This window comes from Halyomorpha halys, unplaced genomic scaffold, assembly GCF_000696795.3.
Source record: "Halyomorpha halys isolate HHAL.00 unplaced genomic scaffold, Hhal_1.1 Scaffold53.1, whole genome shotgun sequence".
Classification (NCBI taxonomy): Eukaryota; Metazoa; Arthropoda; class Insecta; order Hemiptera; family Pentatomidae; genus Halyomorpha; species Halyomorpha halys.
The window spans coordinates 1,215,019-1,239,605 of NW_027109243.1; the positions used below are offsets into that span (position 1 = coordinate 1,215,019).

The 24,587-nt window shown below is 33.4% G+C and overlaps 1 protein-coding gene across 6 annotated transcripts in view; it reads left to right on the plus strand.

Annotated features, from left to right (window-relative positions):
* Positions 1–911: 911 nt before the first annotated feature.
* LOC106692342 (probable tyrosyl-DNA phosphodiesterase) overlaps positions 912–24,587 on the plus strand; it is a 31,750-nt gene continuing 8,074 nt past the window's right edge. The window contains exons 1-8 of one of the 6 annotated variants that reach the window (XM_014438242.2): positions 912–1,217; positions 1,307–1,427; positions 7,930–8,046; positions 13,349–13,444; positions 14,543–14,713; positions 19,124–19,361; positions 21,975–22,084; positions 24,003–24,207. In XM_014438242.2, coding sequence (XP_014293728.1) covers positions 1,046–1,217; positions 1,307–1,427; positions 7,930–8,046; positions 13,349–13,444; positions 14,543–14,713; positions 19,124–19,361; positions 21,975–22,084; positions 24,003–24,207 — 1,230 coding nt within the window. In that variant the 5' untranslated portion in view covers positions 912–1,045. The other 5 variants (XM_014438249.2, XM_067047465.1, XM_067047464.1 and 2 more) reach the window with 5 other exon arrangements.

Sequence of the window (24,587 nt, forward strand, 5' to 3'; positions counted from 1 at the left end):
TATCAGCAATGTTGGTTTGAATGATAATAATTCATTTAAATAGTTCTACATAACTCATAAATTCAACCTTCCTTCTAGAATTTTTATCTGAAGCTTTTTATTTAATTTAATTAATTAATTTTTATTTAATTACTTAGACATATAATATAATATCTTCATAAATACATATTCGTGCTATGTTAAATAAAAAGTAAACTGCTAAAGTTAATTAAACAAATTTGGAACAATGTATTTACACCAGATCAATAGAATTTAAAGAAATAACCAATACATAAAAATAACCTTAAACAAGAGTTAATTATTGAATTCAAAGTTTGGGAAAATTCTGTTCTGAATGCAATGCAAACTGAAAACAAACGTGTAGATCCAGAACGCCCTTTTATTTGTGTCCAGAAGCCGACACTCCACCGGTCGGAAGCAAATCCAGGCCTACTAGCACCAGTCAATCCAAATAACTCGTCCACATGCTTGCGAATGTGCGAATTTGCCATTGTTTGGCAAATATTCAGATACAATTTTATTTTCTTATTCCTCGGAAAGAGACGAATCGATTGGTGTAAAATAATATTGAAAAAAGCTTATACTTTCTGAGCTACAAATTAAAAACGCTTAACTTTTTCTCTACTCGAGAATTTGGAATTTCATTATCTTTAAACCTTCCAACGGTGAAAGGGAACATTTTGAAAAAAAACTGCACGTAAATCGGTCCAGCAATTCATTAATTATATTAAGTAATTAAGTTTATTGTGGACAAAGATTCGACCATTCCCTTTTAGGTGATAAAATATAATTATTGTCTACAACACCATATTAATCTGAAATAAATAAAATATATTTATTTTTACTACAAGCTTTAACTCCCCCCCCCCCACCACCATGACTTTATCCTGTATTTAAAGGAGGTTCCACTGATTAGGAGGGGAGAGTCGATAAGCGTATTTTTTGAAATGACAGAATAGTGAGAGCTCAGCGAATTATAATTTATCAGTAAATTTGATAAGGTAGAGCTTGGAACACATAAATAACTCTAATAGCAGTGCGGAAAATGTCGGACAAAATGTACTTCTATCTACCATCTTACAAAGAGGAAGCCCTAGAGAAGATGAAAGTTCCTGTCAAAAAGAAAATGGAGGCAGCACATCCTTATAATATTTTTTTGACTACTGTAGATGAATCTCCAGAGACTCATGAGGAGTTGACATCTATGTCCTTTCCAGGTGAAGTTATTTCATCAAATGAATTACTGCTGCTTAAACCAGTTGCCATTTAATATTTTTGAAATATTTCTTTCTCTCATTTATTTTAGAATTACTTGATCCATATTTTGGAGAACTAGAAAGTTCATTGCAAATAACCTGCCTGGTGGATTTGGGTTTTCTGTTGGCCCAGTATGACATAATGGGCCATGGCTACTTTCTTCCTCAGAAGTAAGTTTCAATGATTTGAATTGTTTGTTTTTTCATTTTAATCTTAAGCTACTGAACATTTTTTACTTCCATTATTTTCTTTATTGTTATGTCCCTTTACATTATTGATGGTTTAGTGTTTAACAACAATTGATCTTTTAAAAAGATAGAGATATGCATTCCATTATAGATTAAGAATATTACCAGATATTATTAAAAATAATAGATAATTAAAGAAAATGTAAAATTTGTAAAGTAAATAAATAGTATATATTGAAAGAAGATAGTTGACCGTATGAAGATAGTCTGGGTAGTGTTCAAGGATTGTAGGAAGATAGTCAATAAATTGGAGGTCAATAAAGGTATCAAACTATTTATTGTTAACCAATGTTTCGCCCCACTTTGCAGGCCTTTGCCTGGGTTCAATGAAAAAGCCATCTTTACATCACCTATCTGTTTTACCTTTTAAACCACCTCTTTACCATATTTATAACTGTTATTAACGATTATTCTTCTACAATTTATTTGTCTAGATCTGTATTTGGAATTATATCACGCCTAGTTGTATTTATCAGTAACTAGTTTCTAGTCCACCTGCATGTACACTTCCTTATATTATGATTTTTTTTTTTATATACTTTATAAACATAACAATTGTTTTGAAATGGTTTTATTTTAATGTTCTATCAATTCTATAATCTTGTTTTTTCATTTAGCCCTGCAAAGTGGAGCGAAACTTTGGTTAACAGTAAATAGTTTTATATTACTATTTTGATAGCTTTATTGACCTCCAATTTATTGACTATCTTCCTACAATCTAAATGATGTATAATTAAATTTAAGGGGGAAAACTTGTTATATGTTAGTAAGATCATTTAGAAAATGGCGAAGAACAAATCTCGAAATGTCAACAGTGTAAACAAAATTATGTTGATAAAAAATGGGAAGATTATTGGTTGAGCTATGTAATTGATTGTAGAAAGATTGTCTGGGTGGCCATCAAACAAGGTTCAAAAATAGCATGAAAAACTATTTATTAGTAACTAATGTTGCTCTCTAGTTTTTAGACCTTCATCAGGATTAAATGAGAAATCTACAGAAAATAATTTTAATCATTCCCCCCTCCCTTTTCCTTTCACTCTAAATTTTCATATTATTTGTTAAATTTCAAAAAAATCTATTTTAAAACTTATAATAAAAATTTATACAAAAGGTGATGAAAAATGGTTCACAATATTTCCCCGAAGGTGGGTGGCCCAAATATGGCCTAGTCCTGAAAATAATACAAAGATGGGATTACTGAAAATGAAGAGTTAGGATCTGTTTCTATATGTAGGCGAGACTTCATAACAACAGGTTATGGGAAAACGGTTCTGCGATTCATTTGTGTAGCTTTGAAGTCAAAGGTCACATGTCATTGCTGTTTTTGAGCTAATTTATCATGTTTCTTGAACCTGTTGATGATTTTGATAGCTAAGGATCTCTACTTTCAGGATATTACTATGGCTTTGTTCGTATTTCTTTTTTTTTTTTTTTTGGAATCAGGTGTACTTCAGAAAAAAACTATCTCTATTTCTAGGTAGGCCATATAAGGTAACACTTTTGTTTCGAGCATATTTGTCATCATTATGATGTTGTTTTGTTAGTAATTGATTGTTTATTATCTGTTTTGATGTGTCTTTCTGTGCAAATGGCTTCTTGACCATTTAAAAAGAAAGAAAACTGGGTAGAAATGTACCTAAAAATTGCATTGAAAGAAGGAATGTCAACCTACATAGCCGCTGAACTGTTAGCAGTCCCTAGGTGTACTGTGTGAAGACACAATTCACTTCCAATAGAATATCCAAGCCAAAACAAAATAAAGTTGACTGTGAAGGCCATATTTGGGACCTTTGACATGGCATAATAATGCTTTGGGTGAACGCCCAAAATTCCTTCTAAATTGATTTCCTTATTTTATTTCGAAAGTAAATAGATTACTGTGGCTGCAGGCAAAATTTCAGACTAATTAATTAGATATTGAGTGAGCTTCAGCTGTTAAAACCTTAATGGGCCACATTTTGGCCACCTACCTTGCCAACATCCCCCTCATGTTAATATTTTAAGTCTCGGTCCTAACTTTTCTATCCCTTAGTCTTATATCTTACAAAGTTGTATCTTGTTCTCATTTAGCCCTAACAAAGTCTAGCAAAGTGAGGCAAAAAGTTGCTTACTATTATATAGTTATTCTATTTTTGTACCTTTCTTAATCAACACGGAGAACATTTTCCAACAAAGAAGTAAAAAATGCTCAATAGTTCTAATTTAATAGTTTAGTTTTATAGTTTTTTCTTTTTATGTTGCTTATATTTCATCCATTATTAATTTCCTTCTTTATCATAATATTTTAACTTTTTATTTTGATTAATTAAAATCTTAAAAGTCAATTATGGAAGCAATTAATATTATTGGCTTAGACAATTTTTTAAAATTATAATGGACTCCTTGTTCATGAAAAGTTAAAATTAGACTATTTGTGTGGAATAGTTATACTGTGTCCCGGAATACCCTAACAGTAAATTTAACATGCACCTTAGGGTGCAGATGGTTTGCTAGTCCGCACTTACGGCTTATGCTTGTACCCATCATGGTTCCTATGTCTATATTTATCTCTCAATTTAGCAATGTAAATGGTTATAGGTAGCTGTGGCCCTAGACACAGACAGCTGTGGCACTAGACATAGGTAGCTGTGGCTCTAGATGTAGATAGCACTGGCCCTAGATATAGGTAGCTGTGACCCCAGGTATAGGTAGCTGTGGCTTTAGCTAAATATAGCTGCGGCACTAGATATAGGTAGCTGTGGCCCTAGACATAGATAGCTGTGGCTCCTCTCCCATAGCTCATGCATGGCCCCTCCTAGGAACTTTTTGAAAAAGATATAAAAAAATTTGTTTTCTTTTTTTTTTCCTACGCCACAGGAAGTGGGCTATTACGCCATTTTCCCTCTCACAGCCCAATACAATTTTACTCTTCCTCTTAGTTGGTCCGCATCTCGCTCAACATCCTCTAGACCAACATACGCCAAAAGATGGTCCCCATCCATGTCCCCCATGTTGCATAGAGGACATTTCGGGGAATCTACGATGCCAATTCGATGGAATTGTTTTTTGAGCAAATCATGTCCTGTTACTAGCCGAAAACAGGGCACTCTCTCAGCTCTGCTAAGATTGCCGGGGATTCGTTTATCCTTATCCAGTAGACTCTCCCTCTTCTTTCCTTCCCCTTGAACTTTGTGTCTAGCACTTGTTCTGTCCTTACAATAAGAGCTTATAAGTGATTTCTCTGTTCTGTAGGAAAGTGGTAGAACAGGCTGGTTCTCTGTACAACCAAGTTTAGCCAACTTGTCAGCTTGCTCATTACCATTTATACCAACATGGCCTGGTATCCACTCCAGAGCTATAGCCCTTCCTCTTTTCTTCATGATAGCAGCCATGTTTCTGCACTTTTCTTCTGTGGGTGACTGCTGCACCTAGTGTTGTTAATTTTTGTATTACAGCTTGGGCATCGCTGAAGATTACCGTGTTGTCATTGCATTCAATAGTGGCTTCAATTGTTCAATAAAGCCTGCAAAACTAAAAAAAAAAAACTAAAGGAAAATAAAAAATTAAAACTTATTAAAGCTTTTTAGATTTTTTTTTATAAAAATGTCACATTGTTTTTTATTAATCAAAATTTAAACAATCAACCAATATTTGTATACATGTAAAATAATTTGTATCTAAGTTAAGTCTCAAAACATTCTTTATTATTTCTTTAAAAGTCCAACTTTTCAGCCAATTCGAACATCCTTAAGGACAATCATAAATATAAATTTACATCCCATATCCAATAATTTAAAACTTTTTATTAATTTCAGTCAAATCCTTCCTTTTTGTCAAAATTCCCCATTCATAAATAAATGGCAACAAAAAAGCATTGATAAAAATCACAATTACAAGAGCAATAAAAATTACTATTAGAGCAAAAATTAGATTTAAAAAACCTTGATGAATTAAAAATAATTTTTTAAATTAATGAAATATTAAAAAAAGCCTTGATGAAGCAATAAAAATACTAATTGTTCAATAAAACCTACTTCATTTTGAGCATTATTTTACTACTTAATGTTAGGTGCTTTTCTAGACAGCCTGGACGAAGCTCCACATTTATGTTTCTTTTCTCCAGTCTCTCATTCCTTTCTTCTGGACGAACAGTAGTAGTATTCCAACCAGCAATACTTGTGATAAGACATTGCATGAGTACTCTTAAAACACTATTATCACTTTCAGATCATAAAATATTGTGTGATAAGAAATTGATAATAGTGTTCAGTTCAGTTAATCTGTAATTAAAAGCTTTAAAATTTAATGGAAAAGTGATAAAATAGGGTGATTTGACTAAAATTAATGACCTGGGCAGAATAGTCTGCAAAAAGTTTATAAATAATTGGATGCGAGGTGTAAATTTATATTTAAGATTGTTCATGAGGGTGGCCGCAATGTTAGTTAGATGTTCAATTAATTTTATTGAACAGCTGTGTCAGCTGAAAATTATATATGTAAAAATAGAAGAAAATTGTTTTAGTTGGTTTAGAAACATTTTAAGAATAGAAGATTGTCTCACCAGAATAATGTACAAGGTTGAAGTTTATGGGAGACAGTGCACAGGAAAACTTCAACACTTTTTTGGTGTCACTAAAAGCACTGCTGCCTATAAAGCCTATTGTGTGTCATCCACATTACAGCGTTAAAACCACGAGCTTATTAAAGATTGAGCCATGTAGATTCCATGAATCTGAGGAAATATGTTTGAGACACTGATCAATTCACACTGGTTGGGGTCCACAACACAATCCACACCAAACAGTGGGAACCTCAACCCTACAAATCGGTGATTTGTCGTTTCATCTTCAGCATTACAGAATCTGCCCAAGCTTGAGGTTAAACATCTGTTTATTAGGTCTACAGTGGCCTGTGTAGATTATTGCAATTTTTCTTAGAGAACTCCTGTCCAACTGAAGCAGTTTATCACTTCGGCCTCTTACAGGGTTCGTCTAGAAGCAGCTTCGATTATAGCTGTCTTTTATTTAGTTAGTAATGCTTGGATTTTAAATCATAAGCTACCTTTATGTTACTTTTTGTGTAGCTTAGGCTTAGTGTGGCAATACACGGGCTCTCAGGTAATAGGAATGGTCTCGGAACCACCTTGCTAATCTGTCAGCATGGTCGCTACTGGGAATGCCACAGTGACCCGGCACCCAATACTGACTGTATTATCCCATGAGAGTTTGTTGAGTATTACATAGCAATCTTCAACAACTATAGAGCGTGTAACTGGGCTGCTAGGTGTGACTATTCGTCCAGAAGAAATGAATGAGAGACTGGAAAAAAGAAATATAAATGTTGAGCTTCTTCTAGACTGTCTAGAAAAGCACCTCACATTAATTAGTAAAATAATGCTCACAATGAAGTAGGTTTTATTGAACAATTAGTATTTTTATTGCTTCATCAAGACTTTTTTTATATTTCATTAATAAAAAAAATAATTTTTGATTTATTAAGGCTTTTTAAATCTAATTTTTGCTCTAATAGTATTTTTTATTGATCTTGTAATTGTGATTTTTATCAATGCTTTTTTGTAGCCATTTATTTATGAATGAAAATCAATATTTATTCTGGGAAACTTGGTCCCCTAAGAATAGCAATTAGGAACTGTTCTAGCAGCTTTTGTCTGGACACATTAACTTTTGAACATAAGTAAATGGATCTATAATTATATTTAAATAAAATAAAATTTGAACCAAAATTCTTATTTACCTATGCTTATAATGTTTCCTATTATTCACACATTCACAGAAGTTTGATAATCTAGGAGATGGATCTATAGTTGATGTTTGATTGAGGTTAAGGAAAAAGCATACAGATGGATATAGGTAAAGAATTCCAAAATGAGGTAGCTCAGATAGCAAATGATTTTTTATAGGAGACAGTTCTGTTAGTAGGAATATAGAGATCGGTAGGTTGGGATCTTGTGTTTAATAGGTGAATGGATAAACGTAGGGTAATGATGTAGGAAGGTTTTTTCGGTTATTAGGGTTTGATACATAAATGTGCCAAGGAGGTATTGTCACTGGATACTGGGATAGAGCCAGCTTTGCTCGGAATAGTAATGTAAGATATGGGAATGCCTAGGAATACAGAAAATGAATCTTATAAAGCAGTTCATTGGTCTTTTTAGCCTCTTTTCTTGTTCAATGAATAGTCCTCTATACATGAGGCATCCTTAGTCAAAATGTGGGAGAATAAGGGAGGATACTAGAAGGTAACGAGTACTTCGAGGAAATGAATCACGGAATTTTAGGAGCTGTTTAAGGATTGAGATGGTTTTTCGGGTTATTTGGGAAATGTGACTATTCCATGTTAAGTGCTGATCAAAGGTGACTCCTAGGTTTTTTTTATGTTGTTTATCAAGTTATCAATTTATCAAGTTACTTTTTCTTATTAGGCCTAAACCACTTACTCTTTTGTATTACAATGGTGATCTTGAACTTGCTGATAACTATAAACATTTTCTCACTCATGTTAAAGTGGATACGCCCACTGATTTTGGTTGCCATCATACGTAAGTATTTTCATCTTTGTATATTTTTTTATTTTTTTTAGTTGATGATTAGGCCTTGCTAGAAAAAATATGTATTTTTATTTTTAAACATACCCGTTATATTATACATGTAAATCTTTCAACTTTCATGGTTGTTGGCGTTAAACATCATCATAATATAATTAGTACATAACAGTAAAACATAATAGTAATATAATTAGTACATAAAAACATAATAGTAATATAATTAGTACATAAGAGTTAAACATAATCGTAATATAATTAGTACATAACAGTAAAACATAATAGTAATATAATTAGTACATAACAGTAAAACATAATAGTAATATAATTAGTACATAACAGTAAAACATAATAGTAATATAATTAATACCTAACAGTATAACATAATAATGTCAAAATTTGGAATTGCATTCCAATAGTACTAGGACATATTAAATCTTTAGAAAAGGATGTAGAGGTATGTGTTTTATCCAGGCACTAATTTAAGATGTGAGGTACTCTAATATCTGAAGGCCTCAGGTAATAAATATCCAATAAGGTTAGGTTAAGTAGAGAGGAGGTGATTTAACAGAAGGCTCAGACTTGGTGTTAGGTTAACTTACAAACCAAATACCATAGGCAGTGAGTTTTTACAGTATGTGCCTCAACCTTAAAGTCCTTGCAAGAATGGTTTCTACACTCTTGTTTGTTGATAATGGTTCACCCCTTGGCTCCTAGGTCATGCCAGGTTGACTTGTAACTGTTCTCATAGCTCTTAAGTAGATTTGGTGACCAGCAGATGTGTCACTACACAGGTATCCTTCCTCAAGTATCTATGAAACGTTCAAGATATAAATATAGAAATCAAAGACTATTTTGTTTTAATTGTAACCTATAGGCAGGCAAAATTGAATAAATATAATATAGAAGGTAAAAATGAAAAACAAATTTAAATTATGGAAGATCGATGATTGAACGTGTGTAGTAATAAAAAGAAGAACAAACAGTCAAAAAACTATTTTTATAAATGGAATTTGGTCCGGGTGCGGTCAAATTAAACTCAAATAGTAATATTTTGTACTATTTTTATTGGAGCCAATGTTTTGCCCCATGTTGCTGGGCTTCGTCAGGGCTGTTTTGAACGGAATTGTATCAATTCCGTTTATTGATACACACGGTCAATCAGTAATCTTCCGAAAAACTATTTTATGTGAGCCAACGTTTCACCCCACGTTGCAGGACTTCATCAGGGCTAAGAAAGATACAAAACTCTTGAATGAAGTAAAAAAGTGAGTAAATAGATAACAAAAATAAAATTTAACCTAGGTATGGCTAATTATGATAATTTTAATAAAACGGACAATGTAAATCAACTAAAGTAAAATAGATGTACGGTGAACAATAAAATTAAATCAGAATTACAAAAAGATTTAGACAATTAATGAAAACGGAAATAATCATTGATAAAAAAAAAAAATTGAAAAATACAGTACATACTAAAAGATATTAAAAGGGCATAAGAAGCAAAATCAAGAAGAAAGGATAAAAATTGACCCACCTCACAGATTGCAGGGAAGCATGAAAATGGAACGGGGAGGGTTGTGGTGATTGGAGGTTAAATAATACATTACATTTTAAAGTAAAGAGTATTAGAAAATTAAAGAATAAATATTTATGTATGATAAATGATAATACACAATAAGGGGGAGAAATTTTAAAATACATATTGGAAGATCACTGATTGACCGTGTGTAATAATGAAAGGAAGATGCTCCAGGTGTGATAAAAGGAAAATTCAAATAATAATAATAATAATGCTTTATTTATTCTGGGACGAGTCCCTTTAGAATAATAGAGAGAAATTAACAGAAGAGGGCTGAAGAGCCTCAGAGTTACTTAAACAAAAATACAAAGAAATATAAATAGTTATTATAAAAAATGACTATAAGTTGCTTTCTCACTTTAATCAGTTGGACAATAAAAAAAAAAAAAATAAATAAAAAATAAGAAAAGAAAACAAAGTAAAAATAATTAAGAATGATATAATAGTTTATATATATATTTACAATTATATTGATTTACAATTTTATGGAGTCTGAATTGATAAGAAATGATTGAACAGGCGGGATTTAAAGGTAGGGAGGGTATTGGAGTGATGAATGTTGGAAGGGATGGAGTTCCATTAAGATGAGGATCAGATAATGTACGATCTATCGAAGGCAGCGGTTCAGTGGGCCATTGTGCATAAATCTGAAGATCAGGAACAGGTATTGCGGGAGTGAATAGAGGATTTGAATTGAAGGAGCTCGGAGATGTATGAAGGGCGGCAGGAATGGATGACTTGGAAGATGAAGGATGCCAGGAAATACTTACGACAGTTGGGAGGGTAAAGCCGCTTCAACTCTGCATAAAAATGGGAAACAGAGGCGTCCCTTGGGATCCCGAAGACGAATTGTACACAGAAAATAGTGATTGAACTATTTATATTGAGCCAACATTTTGCCCCAAGCTGCAAGGCTTCATCAGGGCTAAAAAAGATATAAATACTTAAATGATGTAAACGGCGAGCACTGCGGTGGGGCTCATTAAAATTTATTAATCTTCAATAAAATTAAAATAATGGACATGTAATATGGCGAAGAAAATAAGATATAATATTATTTTCTTTGACTGCACCCGGACTATCTTCCTTTTAAAGATGGAATGATAATTTTAATAATTCAACAATTATTCCATACAATTAAATTTTACCTGTTTATAACATATTTTAAATGTTCCTTTGATTAGAAAAATTCAAACGGGAAATAGAAACAAATTGGTAGTCAAATCTATCAAGTCTCTAAGGTACTTTGATTATACTAGCTTATGTCCCAAAAGACACAAAACTAATACTGTAAAGAATTTCATGAACTTGGTGAAAAAAGTAATAACATCCTTGTTCTTACCAATTAGAAAATAAAGTATGGACCAACAGCAAAAGATACACATACTAATACTTTCCAAAAGAATATAAAAAACTTTGAATGATAACACAAACAAAAATGATTACACCTTCACATACAAAAACACACCTATTTTTTCCAGACTTAAAAGTAACAGATTTCTGAGGGACACCTGTGTCACCCCATTTTACAAAGAGCTAACCTAATTAATTGATAGTTTTTTTAATGCTCTACTCATAAAATAAATTTAACATTAACTTCTTATAATCTCTAACTAATTAAAGAATGTAAAGAGGTCGAGGATCGTGGAGGACCTTCCGGCCATTAAGCAATACTACACACCAGACGAAGTGGACTCGGCTGTTGAGATAATCACCACTACCATCAAAGAAGCAGCCAATAGGAATATTCCGAAATTCACTCCTGTCCCCAACGCCATAAGGAAGCCACCGAAGCACATCCTCGTTCTGATTGGCCAAAGGAACAACCTGCGCAATGTCTTCTTGCACACTCGTGATTATAGCTTAAAATCTTTTGGACTAGAGAGCGTCCTATTGAAGATGCTTCCCAGGAAGGGCAAAGCCTTTCTGCTGAACATCTTCAACTTGTCCTTGCGGATCTCGTACTTCCCAGCTGCCTGGAAGTGAACGATCGTGGTGCCACTAATGAAGCCAGGGAAGACAGAGGGGACTCTCCAGAGCACTATCGTCCAATCAGCCTCCTCTCGCACATGAGCAAGGTCTTTGAGCACCTGATACATGACCATCTCATGGAGCACTGCAGAGAGGCGGATGTGATACCACCTGGTGAAGTTACAAGCTCACACCATAGAGATGAATAACAATGCAACTGCCTTCATCTCATTGGACTGTAGCCATGCCTTCCAGAGCTTGTCCCACCCGCTGCTACTCCACCGACTGGAGGAGTTCAGGTTTCCCGCCACCCTATGCCGATTGGTCAAGAACTATCTTAGTGAACAATCATTTGTAGTAAGGGTTGGCGGAGATTTGTCGCCTCCAGCCCCCACCACCTGTGGAGTACCTCAAGGATCAGAGCTGGGACCTCTGCTGTTTGTCGTTTTCACGGCACCTGTGGTCGCCATCAAACATCGAACCGCAATGATAGCAGCCTATGCTGACGAAATTGGAGTCTACGCCTCCAGCATGAGGGCTGAACTGGCACTCCACCATGCACAAGCCGCTTCTGCCACCATTGTAGCTGCTCTCAAGAAGGATGGCATCAGAGTTAACCCAGCTAAGACGGATGCAGTCATAATGTCTTTCCAGAAGGGCAAGAAGAGCAGGCTACCTCAGCGGTTCGTCGTGGATGGCGAGGGTCGGAACATCTCCAACAACATCCTCTACCTGGGCGTGACTCTTGACAGGCACCTCACCTTCTCCAGCCATGCCAGGGAGAGACTAAAGCTGGCCTGGCAGAAGTCGCATAGGCTCTACTTCACAACAGATCGCGCTACACCTGAAACTCAAGATATACAAGGCCATCATACGTCCAACGCTGCTCCATGGTGCACCACTCATTCAACACCTCTACAAGACTACGCTCTCCAAACTTCAGAGTTTCCAGAACTCCCTCCTGAGGTGAATAGTTAGAGGAACTTCATTCCAGCGGGCCAGGAACAGAGTAATATGTGAGGAGCTCCACCTCCCGTCTGTGCCGGAATTCATAGGCCGTAGGAACATCAAATTATTTGATGGGCTGAAAGCCTGTGCCAACCCTCTATTCCGTGAGATCGCCCCTCCACCAAGACCTGGGAGGTGGCAAAGCATTGTCCCCTTGGTCGACGTCCTCGCCTTGGGAGGGACTTCTGGTTCTGCAGCCTGAAGTCATCACTTCAACACCACCAACAGGAATAGCCCCTCCCTATTCCTAGTGAGCATCCAGGCAAACATTTGCCATCATTGTTGACACCGCCTTCAGCGGACCCAGCAACCATTCTTATAATGCCATCCCGGCAAAACAAGAAAATGAAATAGCCGGTATATATATATTTGTAAATGCCATCTTCTTTGCTCCAGGAGGTAAGAAAAAAAAAAAAAAAAAGACTATAAAGAGAAAAAAAAATCTTCACAGAAACAGTAAAAATTAATGTTAGAAAAAGTAAAAGTTCACTCACGGAATTGTTAACTTAATAAATACATACTACTACGTGTGTTTTGTTGATAGAGTTGATTTTGTGTAGGCTGCTTTACCATTACACAATCCTCCCATCTGTGCCACTTGGACATTTATCCATCAGTTAAGCGATGATTAACTTTTTACAAGTTTCATTGTATTTTCTTAAATTAAATTTATATATTAGGAATTCAATCATTTCAGTTATTTAAATTTAATAATATATTTTTGTGATGTGTTTTCAGGAAGATGATGGTGTTTCGTTATACAGATAAGAGTGTAAGAATTATTGTACATACAGCTAATTTACTTGAAGATCAATGGAAGAGTTATACTCAGGGGTAATTTTCTCTATCATTATAATGGCATATAATATATTAAAAATAAAGTTTTTTTTCAGCCTTATATGTTGAGTGTGAGTGGGTAGCTCATTTATAAGGCACTGTGCTACTAACTCCAAGGACCCAGGTTCGAAACTGGCTGATGATTATTTTCTGTTTCACTGTGTGTGGCCTTGGGCCGTTTGTACCTGAGGGAGTTGAGACATAGCTCATTGCAACCTGGGAAATGCAGTGGAGCCAATTCGAATCTGGCCTGGGAGTCGAATTTTATTTCTTTTGAAAAGAAAATTTTTACTGTGGCCATGAGTCAGACCTTTGGGTTTGGTAGCCTGGGGTGGTAGCACTGTTTGAAAAAAAAAAAAAATTAGTATCAGTATCATAAAATACAATAAGAAAAAAGAAAAAATACACAAATAAACAAAACTTATTTATTTGTGCCAACATTTCAACCTGAATTTCAGGCCTTCATCAGGGCTGAAAAACAAAACAAGATTACCTTAACTTAGAAAAACATAAAAAGAAAAAATTTAAATATAGGAAGATGGTCAGGGTTGCGGTAAAAAAACAACAACCTTTCAACCTTTCGTTTTGTAAAGCCCTGATGAAGCCCTGCAAAGTGGGACGAAATGTCGGACATTAAAATAGTTATAAACTATTTGTTCTTTTCTTTTTTTGACCGCAACTCTGACTATCTTCTTATATTTAAGAAATGCCGAAACATCGGCACAAAGAAACAAGTATTGTTTATGTGTGTATCTTTGCTGATCGCACTCTGACCATCTTCTACTCATATCAATATATGGGGTCCATTAACACTTTGAAGTTATATTTTACGTTGGGTTTCATTTTTGAGTTCCTTTCTGAGGCCGTTGTAGGCGAGTGTGTTAACGTCTAGCAACCTCAAAACTGCAGCTGCGGTTCCATTCTGGCCTGGCCGTGTTGACTTTATTTCATGACAGCTCCATGGAATGAAGAATCGACCTTCCCACTCTGAATGGAATTGGGTGGTACTTTTTTTTTCTTCTATTTTTGGCACTTAGATCACTTTTCTGATTTATAAATCCTAAATATATTAATATTTTATTTTGTTTATTTCAGACTTTGGATATCACCAAAATGTCCTCCACTACCACCAGATACAGACCCAAAGGTTGGTGATAGTACAACTAATTTCAAACATGATGTTCTTCATTATCTTTCTTCATACAAAGTATCTGAACTTCAACCATGGCTGGAAATATTAAAAGCTGTTGATATGTCTGATGTGAAGTAATTTTTTAACTCTTACAATAGTTAAATTACTTTTTTAACTAAGTGTGAAAAATTTCATATTCAAGTTTTTGATAAAAAACACGTTTTGAGGTCCCCTAAGTCCAAATAACTAAGTATCACAAAATGGTCTATGTGTGTGTGTGTGTGTGAATGACCTAGCTGAAAAATGACTAGACGTACGCAACTGAAATTACGTATCTATGGCAGGTGGATGCACGGGATAGTACAGCAATTTTTTCATTACCAAATTGACCAACCGGATATTCCACTTTATAAAAACCAATTTTACATATTTTTAAAATTTTATCCAAAATGGCTCTGATGATTTTAATTAAATTTAGTATATGAGTGGCCAATCAATTGATGTTTAATATCAGTTAGCTCTTATCCTCATTGAAATAGTCTGACAGGGCTTAAATGATGAATTTTCAAAAACATTTTCCACTTATATATCTTTAATTTTTTTTATTTGAAATTATTAACCTTCTCACATACACACTGGTCTGTCAATATCTCATGATATGAAGGCAAGGAGGTTAAGATAAGCAGGACATATGTCTCGAAACAATCCATCTGGACCCTTCTACACAATAATGAATGCCAGTATAGTTGGCAAGAGATCACATGGGAGGTCAAGATTCAACAAAGATGTGGAAGAGCTGCCTGCAGCAAACTAAAAAGCAATAGTCTAAGACAGATAGGAGTGGAGGTGGGCTATCCTTAGCTCAGGTGGTTGAGGTGCAGGTTTTAGCAACCTGAGAACTGTGGACAGAGCTGGTTTGAATCCGGCCTGGAGGGTGGACTTTTTTCATTTCATGACGGTCCCACGAATGAAAAATTTGACCAACGATTGGTTGTCCCACGAATGAAAACTTGATTCTCCACCAGGTTAGAATAGGTTGTCACCTTATTATTGCCTCCCGCAATAGTACAAAAAGTCACATTATTACTACAGCTATCACATTAGTACTACAGCTACCAAATTTTTTCATTATGGAAAAACATAATAAAATTTAATAAAAACATATAAAGATATTATTGTGAAATTAAGACAATGAATGGATAAAATGTTTGAGTAAAATTCTGTGCTCTGTGGATTTATCTTATTTACTCTTCATAAATTTGTACTTTTTTGTTTTCTTTTCAAGGAAAAAAACCCTTAGTACTTCATATTTCATCTTATGGACAATGTTTCGGACATTCCGTCCATTATCTAGTCCATCTACTAATTATTATATTAAAAGAAGTTATAACTTATTAACCTTTATATTCACTTTTAAATTTATACTATTCACAATTATACTAAAACATTATGTATTATTCTATATGAAAGATAACAATCGCTATATTAATTGAGAAAAGCCAATTATTTTTATGTAATTTCCTTAATCATTTTATGTTTACAACCTCCTTTTTAGGGATATGCCCTGATTATGAAACTTAGTCATATCTTTATTTTTGGAAATTGGGGCTATTTTGCTATAATATTTAACAAAATGTAGAACATGTCACAATCTCTCAAGAGGAGATTATAACACCAAAAATGGCAGATGAGTTCGCTTCTCAGAGCATCTGCCCCCTAAGCTCAGAATTAACTACTGTCTTATCTTTTCTTTGAAAAATTTATTTAAAACTAGAAGAGGAGGCTTAAGTTAAGATATTTCTTGAATTGAGCAGCATTGAAAAATTAGCCTTACTTATCTTTAAAACAGACATTTATAGAGAAATATTGGTCGATGTATGACATGTCAAAATCTCTCAAAAGGAGATCATAATATCAAAAATACTAGAAGGTAAGGTTTCTTCAGGAAACCCCCCTAATAAGCAATAATTTTCAAATTTAACAAACTTATTGTAATATTTAATAAGGATTTTATCTGGCTTTATTATTAAAATTAGAGTTGGCAAGGTTTTTTAAATATTAACTAGATATGAGAATTCTATTTTAATTTATTTTACATTATTGACTCTATATCAGGGCAGGTTTTCTAGACAATCAGAATGCAATGATACTTTTGAATTAATGAATACTTTTAAAGTTTGTTTAATCCTATGTTGAGCAAACTAACCAATTATATGATCTTTTTTGGTTTTGATGTCTTCTTCCAAAAAAATGACTATCACTGACAGTAGACAAAGGGTGATCAGGAGCTCCTAGCTTCCAGGACATGACCAATCCATTAGTGATCCAAACAAAGAGTGAGCTTTCTTCTGTGAGGTGGTTGCATTATATCTGACTTCAATAGATATGTTATGTACACTTGACCAGAAGGCCTCAACAATGGGTGTTCAGTATAGGTAAGGTAGTTGATTCGGAGGTGAATTGATAGGATGAATTTACGGGCTAACAGCAGCCGTAATTTCTCTAAGGATGGTAACTTCCTTCTATCAGGTACTATTCCTGTAGGTACGAAGCAGGTATGCAAGCTCGGAGGGTAGCCAGCCGCCAGGTCATGTAGGAAGGTAACTTCGTTCTACAGGGTGCTATGCCTGTACATGCAAAAAGGAGGTATGTATGCTCAGCGGGGTAGCTAGCCGCCAGGTCCTGCGAAAGGATTAACTGTAGAGGGATGAGGAGGTGACCAACAGGGAACTAGCATGAAATAAGACTCTTCATATCAAAGAATGAGTTAGAAGAAAATACCTACTATGTCTTATTTACTGTCCCAAGAAGTTACTTGTTGAGGTGGGGTATTGATTCTACTAACCATAGAAAGGCTGGTGAGAGACACTGTCTGTAAGAATTTACTTCTTTTTTTTTATTCAGTATATTCTTTTTGGAAAAGTTATTTATTAAATCAACATATTTATAATCATAACTCTATTTATATGTTTACATATAACATTATATATATAATAAATTAACACAATAAGTGGCTAGAGAAAACATAAATGTTGCTCCAAGGTGGAACGAACTGAAGCTCTTCATCTTGGCGGGAAGCAATAACGATTTCCGCGGCTGTAATAGTCACAGTCTAGACCAGCAGGTAGCATATCGCTACACTTCCTTTGTTCGTTACCAACCCTTGTCGATATATTTGTCGACCATAGTCCATGCAAAACATAAATTGTAGCATAACAGTTTCAGTTTTTATGTGATTTTCTTAATGTAGATTTTTCCTTAATAATTATTCTCCCCGTCAATTTTTTCTTAAATTCACTGTAAATACAATCATGATAAAAAAAAATAAAAGTTGATAAAATTTCATTCTATCTGTTTAACTTAGCAGCAATTAGACAGATTTAGGAAGAATGCGTGCCGCCATCTTGAATATTTGGAACGAGTTTGTTTTTGCCTCCATTACTTCTGAAAGATGAAATCGGTTAGTTTGCTATCCATGATGAAGTCAATCAGTTAGCTCTTTTGTGGAAAAAGTAAACTTCACTGTTTATTACAAGAGTAAATATTTATTTAAAAAAAAGGAATATTACAGAATATTTTAATGTAAAAACATAAACAAATATCCAAAAATAATATTGTTTCTACTGTTGGGAGGAAATGGGTTAGTGAAGTTGTCACTTCACTTGTTAAAAATGACAACTGTTTTACATATTACTAATTTAATTTATTGTAATATCATCTTTAATATATATTTATTTTTAATATAAATAGTTTAGTTTAGTTTTTTCCATTTATTTCCACCAAAGAGCAAACTGATCAACTTTATCATGGATATAAAACTAACCAATTTCATCATTTAGAAGTAATGAAGCAAAACAAACAAACTTGTTTCAAATAGACCAAATGGGGACGTCCTTTTAAATAAAGTCTGTTGGATTGCTGCTATGTTGAGCAGCAAGTTTAAAATTTTTCAGCTTTTGTTTCTCTACCACGATTATAATAAACAAAAAATCCAAGAGGAAATAGAAGAGGAGAATGGAGATGATTAAGTTATTCATTAAATCATGAATCATTGCAAGTAAATCAAAACCGTTATGCTACAATCGATGTTAGCATCAGCTATCAAGGGTTTGTAATGGCCAAAGGAAGAAAGCTCTTTTGTTTGGACCGCTGGCAGGAGTGCCGAGAGCTTGACCACCCTTTGTCTACTGTCAACTGTAGCATTTTTTGTAAGAAGGCATGAGCAATCAACAGTCACCAAAGAAGATAGATATAATTGGTTAGTTTGCTCAACCTGGGATTAACAAGATTTGTTAAAGTAGCCATTAATTCATTTATATATCATAGTGTTCTGATTGTCTAGAGAACCTACCCTGAGATCGAGTCAATAATTTAAAATAAAATTCTCATATTTAGTTAATAATTTATTCATTTCAACCTTTTCATCATCAAAGCTATATTTTAGATCTGAGAATAATAAAAACAGTCAGATTACTTATAATTATTTTAATAAATTTAAAAATTTTACAATATGGAATACTAATAATTATTACATTATATTTCAGAGTATTTTTTATAGCTTCAATTCCTGGAATGCATACCACTGATGATTGGGGACAGTTAAAGATGGGAAAGATTTTGAAAGAACATATCGTTGCAAACGATGGAAATATTATAGCTCAATATTCAGTAATCGGTTCCCTCGGACCAGAGCCATCATCGTGGTTTCCTAGTAATATGTTATCAGTGTTTACTTCTTCGAAGAGAGAGTGGTGGAGAAACAATACTCCTCAAATAAAGTTTGTAAGTTGTTATATTATTTACATTTTTTGAAACATATTGGAATATTGTTGATCAATCATATGTAACTAATACAAGGAATATGGTCTAGTCGTGGTCAGGAAGGAACTTTAAAATAGTACAATATTATTTATTAAGCACTGGCATTTTGCGCCGCTTTACAGTGTCTCATCAGGACTACAGGAAGTATTTAGTGTAAGAGTATAAGATGTTATGAAATAAAAAATAAATAAGTTAGAACTAAAATATTATGTAAAAAAATCTCCGCAACGGAGTGTCTACGAATGGATTAAAAAAATTCAAAAATGGTCACAGTGTTCAAACTGCAAAAATTCAAACTCAATTTTGAAGTACTGGCTCATTTTTCATAAAGTCCTCATCTTGTCCCTTCTGACTATCACTTGTTTGGTCCTCTCAAAGAGGCATTAAGGGGCCTTTGATTTACCTTGGACAAAGCAATGAAAGAAGTGGTGCATTTTTGGCTCGCAGCTCAACTGAAAACCTTGTTTTATAAAGGCATCATGAAGTTTGTACAACGATGGACCAAGTGCGTTGTAAAACAAGGGGACTATGTCGAAAAATGATGTACTTGTAAGTTTCCTATTTGATTACAATAAAATTTTATAGCTATATTGCAGATACTAATTGACTTACCCTCGTATATTATAGAAGTAAGAGTCATACGAAATAAATTATGAAAAATTAAAAACAGAAAGTGTTGAAGAAATTAACTTAATGAAAGGTGCGGAAGAAAATGTAAATGATGAGAATTAACATAATAAGATATGTAAGTAATATATAAAATAATAAAAAAAAACTTAAATAAACATAATGAAATGTATGAAAGAAAACGATTATTATATGGTACAATGGGCAAGAAAGAGAAAATTATGTATGTTGCAATAATAGAAAAACATGTTACTCTAAACTCTTTGTGTAGATCGGTGGGCTCATGTTGTAGTTATCGCTACTTTTGTGATTTCAAAAAACCAGGAAAGGCAAAAATTATGAACAAAAATTTTATTTTTTCACTTATTAAAAAGAAATTCATTTTATTTTTCTGATCTGTTTCTTGAGGTGGAAATAATGAATATAAATTTTGTTCCTACCAAGAACACAAAAGTTTAACAAAAGATTATTAAGTCGTAATACAATCAGGAATGATCAGGCATTCTCGGCTTTCCACATTCAAATCAAATGTTTCTATTTTCTCTTTTTTCTCCTTTTGCTATTCATAAACTTCCTAAATATTTTCTATTTATACATTGTTTATTATTGCTAACAATGAGAATTGTTTATTTTTTCAATTAAACAAAATTAAATGTACTTAAGGGGAAGATTTTTTGAAAAATCTGCATTTAAACCCTGGTAGACTATTTCAGTGAGGATAAGGCCTGGATGATAGTAAAGACTATTTACTTGCTACATCTACATGCTACATACTTTGTACATTGCTATACCGAGATTAATCAAAATAGAGCTCTTTTCAGAGAAAATTTAAAAAAAAAAGGGGAAATATCGGTTATATGAAGTGGCACTTCCGATCGGTTAATTTCATTGAAAAAGTTACTGTCATATTTAAGGCATATACCTGGCTTAAATATGTTATTTCAGTTTTGTACTACTTTTCGTTTTTGAACTAGCACCTGGACCATTTTTCACGACTTGACTATTTGAACTCGGAGAAGCTCAAAGTATGTATTTTGGCCGAAAACTAGAATTCAAAAGTTTTCACTTTCACAATACTTTCCTTACTATATATTTCAAATATTGGTGAGTGGAAATAAAAAATATGTGAAAAAAAAAATATAAAAATGAACAAAGTAAATTAAATAAAATAGAAATAAGATATACAGATAGGAATAAGTATAAATAAAAAAAGAAATAAGTAATGAATATTAGACATAAAATCAACGGGTTAATAATTAATAGAAAAATAGATTAATAAAAAATTAAACAAACATAGTACAAACTAAAATACAGAAAATTAAGGAAATATAGTTAGAGTAAATATATCAATGGGCAAAATGAAGGTGAAGAAAGAGGAAAATAAAGAACAAATCTTTTGTCTAGGAAGAATGAGGAAGGTGGAGGAGTGGGAACATTCGATGGTTATAAATAAGAGAAAAAGATATTAATATATATTTAATAATAGTATGATTAGGAATAATAATAATAGGAAATATAAGTAGATATTGAATAATATAGCTGAATAATGAATTAATTAATTGATAAAAAAAATTATAGAAAAGAAAAATAACATGCAAAAGGATTACATATTTTTAGTTTTTGTTGTGAACTTTGTTTTTAGCCATGATGAAACCCTACCAAGTGGGGCCAAACATTGGTGCTTAATATTTTCATAGTATTTGAGTTCCATTTTGACCACACCCAAACCATGTTCCTTATTTTTTCAAATGACAAAATATTCTACTTTTTTTTTTAATCACAAAAATCATTGAAGGTACTATTCTGCCAATTTACTTCCTGTTTTTCATACCAATGGTCTAAATTATTTATTTCTTTTTCATAATTAAACAAGAACTCAAATTCAGAATTTTTGACTTACTGTCTTTACCATGTCTGTGGCCTTAAATAATAATTATTTTAAACTAGATTTACCCAACTCAAAAGTGTGTTTCGAAGAGCTATGACAAAACTGGAGGATATGTAGGTTATCCTAAAGAAACTCGGGCTAAGCAGGAGTGGGTGCTTTCGTACATGTGGTTTGTATTACATCTTGTTTGTTTTATATTTAATTATTTATATTTTACTTACTGCACCCCTCTTTGAGTTCCAGGAGCCAAATGACATCAGAGGAGAAGTTAGGTACCTCAAGTTAGATACAGCAGTGAGCCTGAAATACTAGTCTATATGCTAGGAAAATGCACCAAGAACTCTCCCACAGCACGCCAGTACCATATAGTAAAATATGAATTGATGAAGCTCCTTAGAGAAGAGGATTTACCTGCTTTGACGAGGTTTATTGCATTGACACCTACAAATCCAGAGATATCCTAATATAGTATTCCCTGTTATTCCAAAGGAAGGTGCTTGTCAGAAGGCTCTACTCAACTAGAAGAAGATTCTACTCGACATAGGAGAATGCTGTCATCCAGAATTCCTAACTCCTACTGAATATTCACAACTGGTGAGTGACCTTACAAGATAAGGTTATCTGCCAATGACTTACTGATGAAGCCAAAGATCCCTATTATTTCAAGAAAGTTGTTCGATAGAAGGCTCTACTCAACTAGAGGAAGAGGGAGACCATAAACATAAATAGGAGAATGCTGTCATGAAGGAGGTCTGAGACCTGCTGAACATCCACTACTGGTGAGTGACCTTACAAGATAGCATTATCTGGCAATGACTTATTAAGGAGGCCAAGGAATTAATTTGTTGCATTTTCTTAGATTGAAGGGACTGATCTTGGAATCAAAAGTATGATTTGAGAATAATAACCTCGTTTGAGTTATGAAGAGTCAAAAGAGAAAATAAGGAGATATATAAGAAGTGTATCCCTTTTCTAAATGAGAAATTTTGCCATATCTTTTTAGAGAAAGAGTTCATCGTGAGAGTCCTCTCGTTTGGATCTGGTAGAAAAGTTCCGGACAAAACAAGAAGCTTGTGATTTTGGCTGAGAATATTATTGTGGACTCTCTGGGCAGTGTTCATCATCACTTGCATTGATACTGATTTCATCATTCCTTGATACACCTAAATTTTCATAAATGGGTCCTATGATTTAGCTCAAAGGTGGAGAATAGTGAGGTTATGGTCTAGTATAAATGTTAACAAATGTATGTCACGTTTGTTTACAAACATTTGAATTGCTTCTGTACATATTTTGTGTTTCAGTACTATCTAAGACGGTAATTTCAAACCAGGGTTCCTTATAAACCTCTTCCAGGTATTCCACAAAATAATGTAGGAATGGGTTATTCCATATCAATTAAACACAGTTTTGAACCTCACCATCTCTGATTTTCTTCAATTTTGCACATGTATTGTGTAGATAACCTAGCCATTTTTAGATTTTGCTAAAAATGACGGCACTTGACATCCTATTTGAAATGATATATAGGAGTTCTGACATTTACCTACTTCTACCAAAATGGTTCCGTTACTAAAAATAGTTTGGGAACCACTGATCTAAGGCATTGTACGATAAATAAGTGCAAAAAAAAATGTTGAAATGAAAGTTTAATTCATAGATAGCTGCTGAAAAATTAAAGCTATTGTTGTAATAATATGAAAAGTTGCATTATGAACTGTCTACGAAGTTTAATGCACCGAAGTTTACCCTTTATAGAATTATTCAATCAACAGAGTATTGTGAACTTGAAAAATGTCTCTTAACATGGATAAAGCAGGTATGGAATAAAAAATTCCAATAACCGGTCTAATGATTAACATTGAGAATAGGTTGTCCTACTAAGTGCGTTCTGGGGGACATTTGCCTGTCAGGCTTTTTGGGAGTTTGATTATCCGCCTGAAAGGTGGTTAACACTTTTTTGTTGCTAAAATAAGTTTTTTTATGAGTTTTGTACATAATTGACCGCACCCAGACCATCTTCCTTTGACCACATTGTTTTAATTGATTAATTATTAATGTATATAATTTGATGTTTAACATTTCAGTGATTGGTACAGTGATAAACGCTACCGGACACGTGCTCTTCCTCATATCAAGTCCTACTGTCGATTGTCAACAGATGAAAAGAAGATTTACTATTTTGTTCTAACCTCTGCCAATATGAGCAAGGCTGCATGGGGTTTCAGAGCAAAATCTGGCTTATCATTACAAAGTTATGAAGCGGGTGTTATCTTGGTTCCTCAAATATTGGTTTGTGATTTACTTATTTATCTTATTCAATGATAGTGTTGGGTTCTTAGGATAACAAACTACACCCTAATAGAACCTTGCCCTTTACAAGTATATAGTGGAATTAAGTGAAATTATACTTGTGAATTAGCTTTTGGTAAATAAATTAAAATTAAGACAAACATACAATAAGAAAATCTTTTGAACAAATTAATATGCTCTTTTTGGAGTGTTTATTGATATTTAAAAAAAAAATTTAAATTGTATAAATCATAGGAAAATATATTTGAACATATAAAAATATTTTAATTTTTTTTTTATTTTATTTATTTATTGATATTTACAACTGTATAAAAAAATACAACCAGTAAATTTGATCATAATGACATAATGATATGATA